The following is a 5837-nucleotide window of genomic DNA, read 5'->3' as shown; positions in this document are numbered from 1 at the left end:
AAGGGAAGAAGTCGGCGGCGGGCGGAAGTGGGCGGTTCGGCTGCTCCGAGCGCTGTTGTTTGGTCTTTGGGCCTGTGGAGGGGCGTTATCTGGAGCGCCGGCTCGCGCCGGAAGAACGCGAGGGCGCGCGGCGGCGGCGAGGTTATAAAAGGGAAGAAGTCGGCGGCGGGCGGAAGTGGGCGGTTCGGCTGCTCCGAGCGCTGTTGTTTGGTCTTTGGGCCTGTGGAGGGGCGTTATCTGGAGGGCCGCCCGTGCAGGCCGCAGTGACAGGGCCGCTCTCCCCGTGCTCCGTGCCTGTCTCCCGGTGCAGCTGTGCTCGCGGCCTCCGCGGCCTGCAGGCCCAACATGGCGCAGGAGGTGTCGGAGTACCTGAGCCAGAACCCGCGGGTGGCCGCCTGGGTGGAGGCGCTGCGCTGCGACGGCGAGACTGACAAACACTGGCGCCACCGCCGGGATTTTTTGCTCCGCAACGCCGGGGACCTGGCCCCCACTGGCGGCGCTGCCTCCGCTAGCACGGATGAAGCTGCCGACGCCGAGAGCGGGACCCGAAACCGGCAGCTGCAGCAGCTCATCTCCTTTTCCATGGCCTGGGCGAACCACGTCTTCCTCGGGTGCCGGTGAGTGAGGCGGCGTCCCTAACCAGCACGCCCCGTTTTGTCTGCCACCTGCAGACCGGCGCTCGGCGCCCTCCGCGGGACCGGCCTCGGCGGGGAGGGGAAGTTGTGAAGCGCGGGAATCCGCCGCCCCGGCTGCCCTCTAAGGGTGAGAAAGGTGTCCCTGCGAGGAGCCGACATGATTCCCGGACGTCTGTGTGCCCCGTGGTGTAGGGGGAGCTGCTGGTAGGGTTGCTGGTGTTAGGGGACAACGCTCTTGGGGACGGGTGCTAGATTTAAGATGAGTGAGGAGGTGCCCTGCCTCCTAGACCCTGGGGCACTTGTTTATGGAGTTCCAGGAAACAGTTCTTGGCGGTTGGTACACTTTCTTGATTGCAGCCAGGAAATGCAGTTCCTGTGGCCTGTTTTTTGCAAAGCACAAATAGGACCTTAGAAAAAGCGCTTTTTTAAAAATGACTTTTCCTTCTTTTTCAGATATCCTCAAAAAGTTATGGATAAAATACTTAGTATGGCTGAAGGCATCAAAGTGACAGATGCTCCAACCTATACAACAAGAGACGAACTGGTTGCCAAGGTGAAGAAAAGAGGGATATCGAGTAGCAATGGTTAGCAGATCATAGATGTGAACATACATAGGAGTTTAGAGCATAAGTTTGATATAATTAGGAATTATCGTTATTAATTTTTTAACAAGCCAGAATTTTTGTTATCAATAAGTAATAAAGTTGGAATGTTAAACCTAAACTATATGTCTTTAGACTTTGAATTTGATAGTTTGCTTTGACTGCTTTAGATTTTGAAGTGTCCATTGTTGTCTGATGCTGTTGTTTTTTAAAATATTAGACATTCATGATGTTATTCAACACTGTTTTAAGAAATTAATGACTCCACACTTTTTAAAGAAACGATTAGTCTTGAAATATTTTCACTTTGTGCCTTTATTTTAATGTGTGTTTGTCTCATCACCCGTTTCATACGAGGTATTCTTAGTCATGTATCTATGTTTTTCTTCTTTTTAGAAGGGGTAGAAGAGCCATCCAAAAAACGAGTTACAGAAGGGAAAAACAGTTCTGCAGTTGAGCAAGATCATGCAAAAACAACTGCCAAGACAGAACGTGCATCAGCTCAGCAGGAAAACAGTTCAACGTGTACAGGGGCAGCCATCAAATCAGAGAGTGGGAACTCAGCTCGGAGCTCTGGCATCTCCAGTCAGAATAGCTCTACAAGTGATGGAGATCGATCTGTCTCCAGCCAAAGCAGCAGCAGCGTTTCCTCTCAGGTAACAACAGCAGCATCTGGGAAAGCTTCTGAAGCAGAAGCTGCAGATAAACACGGTTCTGCATCATTTGTTTCCTTGCTGAAATCCAGTGTGAATAGTCACATGACCCAATCCACTGATTCTAGACAACAGGGTGGATCACCTAAAAAGAGTGCTTTGGAAGGCTCTTCAGCCTCAGCTTCTCAAAGCAGCTCAGAGATTGAGGTGCCCTTGTTGGGCTCCTCAGGAAGCTCAGAAGTAGAATTGCCACTATTGTCTTCCAAACCTAGTTCAGAGACAGCTTCAAGTGGATTAACTTCCAAAACTAGTTCAGAGGCAACTGTTTCATCATCAGTTGCTAAAAACAGTTCCTCATCAGGCACATCCTTACTGACTCCCAAGAGCAGCTCTTCAACAAATACATCGCTGCTAACTTCCAAAAGCACTTCCCAGGTAGCTGCATCACTTCTAGCTTCCAAGAGCAGCTCCCAGACCAGTGGATCACTGGTTTCCAAAAGCACTTCCTTAGCAAGTGTGTCCCAGTTGGCTTCTAAGAGTAGTTCTCAGACTAGCACCTCACAATTGCCTTCTAAAAGTACTTCACAGTCAAGTGAGAGTTCTCTCAAATTCTCTTGCAAGTTAACCAATGAAGATGTGAAACAGAAGCAACCTTTTTTCAATAGACTGTATAAAACGGTGGCATGGAAGTTGGTAGCTGTTGGTGGCTTTAGTCCCAGTGTGAATCATGGTGAGCTCCTAAATGCAGCTATTGAGGCTCTGAAAGCAACACTGGATGTATTTTTTGTCCCACTAAAAGAATTAGCAGATCTGCCTCAAAATAAGAGCTCTCAAGAAAGTATTGTTTGTGAATTGAGGTGCAAGTCTGTGTATTTAGGCACTGGCTGTGGAAAAAGCAAAGAAAATGCAAAAGCGGTTGCATCAAGAGAAGCATTGAAGTTATTTCTCAAGAAAAAGGTGGTGGTAAAAATATGTAAAAGGAAATACAGAGGCAGTGAAATAGAAGATCTAGTACTCCTTGATGAAGAATCGAGGCCTGTAAACTTACCTCCAGCATTAAAACATCCTCAAGAATTACTATAATGTGTCCAAAATATCACTGCATACAATACCTGGTATTTGAAGAGAAAAACTGACTTTTGTACAGCATAAAACACAGGCTTTCACAAATTTTGTATTGCTTTTTTTCCAGTTTTGCAGAAAATTTACATTCTAGTTCTCTTCACACAGTAGAAGTTGTAAATAATTTATGAATGACAGTACACATTAAAAGGTATGCATTAACAGCATATCAGTATGCTGTTTTATTTGCTGAAGAAATACTGTCTTCTATTTTTAATGATACGTTAGGTACGACGTGTAGTTCGGTAGAGTTCTAAAATTTTTGTACTACTTTCAATTTGGTGAAAACGTATTAAGTTGTCTACCATGTTTTCTTTTCTAGCTGAATAAACCACATCAAAGAAAAGGGACCACAGTATTTGAATGTTTGAAAGTCTGTAAAGCTTAAGGTTTTAAAAATGTTGCCCGTAATGTTGAACATGTCTGTTAAAAAATAAAAGAAAAAATAGTTGCTTCAAACTATTTTTATGAGAAGTTGTAAGCATTTTTTAGATATTAAGCAGTATAAAGTACTTATTGTTATTTTATTCTGAAGTTGTTTAAAATTCACCATGACTTTGACCGCTGCAGATTCTTTAAGCGGGTTAATTTATGTTTTGAGGTGGAATACAATTTACACTTTTTCTTAAAGACATGAATGTGGGTTTCTATATTAAGCATATTTTGTGACTACTATTAACAGATTGATTTGTTTAGATATTAAATGCTTTAAGCTATTTTACCTTTTCAAGAAGTTGTGTTTTTTTTCTCCAAGTCAGAACCAATTCCTGTAAATAGGCTTCCCACGACTTGTCATTATAAATTAGACAACCAGGTAGTTGTGTGATATACATCTTTATTATTATTATTTTTTTTACAGCAACCCCCTGAGCCAGAATAGATGCAAAGCAATTCCCTTCAATTTTCAAATCTAGAACTGGATGGTTTTTGTGTGTACGAATCTTTTAGAATCCTGGAAAGAACAGAGAGCCATGTTCAGCTCTTGATAATGAGCCTATTCAATTTAACTACATTTGTTAGTAATGAAGTGGAATTTTGTTTTTGTCTTAGGTGATTCTGTCTGTGTTTGTCATTGTATATTCTGTTTACTTTGCTTCAAACTGGCCCCAAGATGTTATTTTTGTGGTTTCTGGCTTTCTAGATTCTATTTTTAGATACTGCACATTGAGCAATAATGGTGATAATATACAGAGAAAAGAAAGACCTTTAATGGGCCAATCGTGTTGGAATAGGAAAATTGAACGTAAGCTTAATTTAAGCATGTAGCAGTTACTCCTATTTTGTATTCTAGTAATAAAAACGATACTTTTTTTATGCTTGAATTACATAATCAGATGTTTTTATTTTACCATATAACCTTTAAAAATGATTCATTTTTGAGGATATTTAATTGGATACCAAAGCTAAAATCTATATACTGTAAGTGGGTTGCTTTTATAGATTGCAGGACACAATAACATGAATGTATTGTGAAAGCACTTTTAGTTACCTCACTTTCCTCAGTCTCGGAAAGCGTATTTTGTGGGATAATGATTATCAGAAAAGCAAAAATTACAAAGAAATAAATTTAATATATCTAATTAGGTGGTTTGGTAAGTTTGTAAATTGGCTTGTTTCAAGTTAATATGAAGGTTATTGAAAATATTTTATAGTGACCTTTGATGTGGAGGAAGTTGTTTAGTGTACATTTATGATAATCCTGTTTAAAACCCTAGAAAAATACTCTTGGTTAATAACATTTAAAGAATCCTGATTTAAGAGAAATGCATATTTTAGAATTCTGTTACCGAGAGTGAATCCTGGCTCTGCCTCTTACTAGACGTGTAACCTCTGGGAATTTAACCTTTTAACCTTACTTCATCTGAAATAGGACTAATAACGGTCTCACAGAGCATGACTGTTAGATGAGATGATATATTTAAAGTGCCCAGCAGGGTGCAGGTATCCCATGGTTTACTTATGTATTCTCATTTCCTCTTATGAGGAGCTCTTCTTATTTGGCTTACTTTTCAGATGGAGAAGCTTACACAAAGTAATTTGGTCAAATAATTCAAGGCCACATCTGATTTCAAAACCCAAGTTCAAGTATGTTGTATTGTTTATTATCATCGTCACTTCTCTATATGCTGAAATTTCTGAAAATGCCCCCCCAGAACGTGATTTTCTACCAGATTAAGTGACTGCATCTTTCTAAAGCCTCCTTGAAATGAGTCACTTCAGAGGCTCTTTTATTATTAATGCTTCTAATACTTGCATATCTTGAATATCCTCAACTAGTGAATCATCCTATATGGATGCAGTTGAACTTTGTAAAAAGACCATACACACACCAAGAAATCTGCACATAAAACACCCCAAAACCAAAAAACCAAACACACCAGCCTACAATAATGTATAATCAAGTTTAGTGAATAAAGTTGGTTACCAAGATGGGATATACTATTTTTTTCAGATGAGTGAGGTGAGACAGTTTCCTGAGACATCAAGATTTTTCTTGATGCTAAAATGAGAATTTTTTTTTAATGGTAAAATTAGTTGACTTTGAAGAATGATATTGTCATAAGTTTTTGACCTAAATTCTTAGAGCCTGTCACTGCTGTCATTGGCTAGGATAATTGTCATAGGGATATGTGTAACTTTAAGGACTTTGATATGTATTATCAAGAGCCTGCTCCAATTTGAATTATTTTCCCTGTCGAGTGCTGCTTTTTTTGGTACAAATTTCTCCTTGCTGTTTAGATTTTTGAGTAACAACAGTGAGAAAGTAACAAAAGCAAAGCAGCAATTGGGAACCAGGTCAGTCCTACAGGTACTGTGTTACTACT

General features: G+C 40.7%; 1 protein-coding gene across 5 annotated transcripts; it reads left to right on the top strand.

Annotated features, from left to right (window-relative positions):
* Positions 1-97: 97 nt before the first annotated feature.
* On the top strand, positions 98-4589 carry CDKN2AIP (CDKN2A interacting protein). 5 transcript variants are annotated; one of them, XM_011959567.1, is made up of 4 exons: positions 98-617; positions 1089-1219; positions 1634-1893; positions 3335-4589. In XM_011959567.1, exons 1-4 carry the CDS (start codon positions 346-348, stop codon positions 3398-3400), a joined length of 729 nt encoding a protein of 242 aa, XP_011814957.1. In that variant the 5' UTR covers positions 98-345; the 3' UTR covers positions 3401-4589. The 5 variants fall into 5 exon arrangements, with proteins under 5 accessions (XP_011814957.1, XP_011814954.1, XP_011814958.1 ...); XM_011959564.1 differs by having other exon boundaries at positions 1634-3742; XM_011959568.1 differs by lacking the exon at positions 3335-4589 and having other exon boundaries at positions 1089-1188; positions 1634-2357.
* The last annotated feature ends 1248 nt before the right edge of the window (positions 4590-5837 follow it).

Source organism: Colobus angolensis, unplaced genomic scaffold (assembly GCF_000951035.1).
Source record: "Colobus angolensis palliatus isolate OR3802 unplaced genomic scaffold, Cang.pa_1.0 Scaffold5, whole genome shotgun sequence".
Taxonomy (NCBI): Eukaryota; Metazoa; Chordata; class Mammalia; order Primates; family Cercopithecidae; genus Colobus; species Colobus angolensis.
Note: the sequence above shows the minus strand (reverse complement) of the source record. Positions and strands in the feature narration are given on the sequence as shown.

Bases quoted from the DNA above. Each gene is read 5' to 3' on its own strand.
- CDKN2AIP (XM_011959564.1), top strand. From the start codon at position 346: ATGGCGCAGGAGGTGTCGGAGTACCTGAGCCAGAACCCGCGGGTGGCC. The intron at 618-1,088 runs GTGAGTGAGGCG...CTTCTTTTTCAG, and splicing joins CACGTCTTCCTCGGGTGCCG to ATATCCTCAAAAAGTTATGG. The intron at 1,220-1,633 runs GTTAGCAGATCA...TCTTCTTTTTAG, and splicing joins AGGGATATCGAGTAGCAATG to AAGGGGTAGAAGAGCCATCC.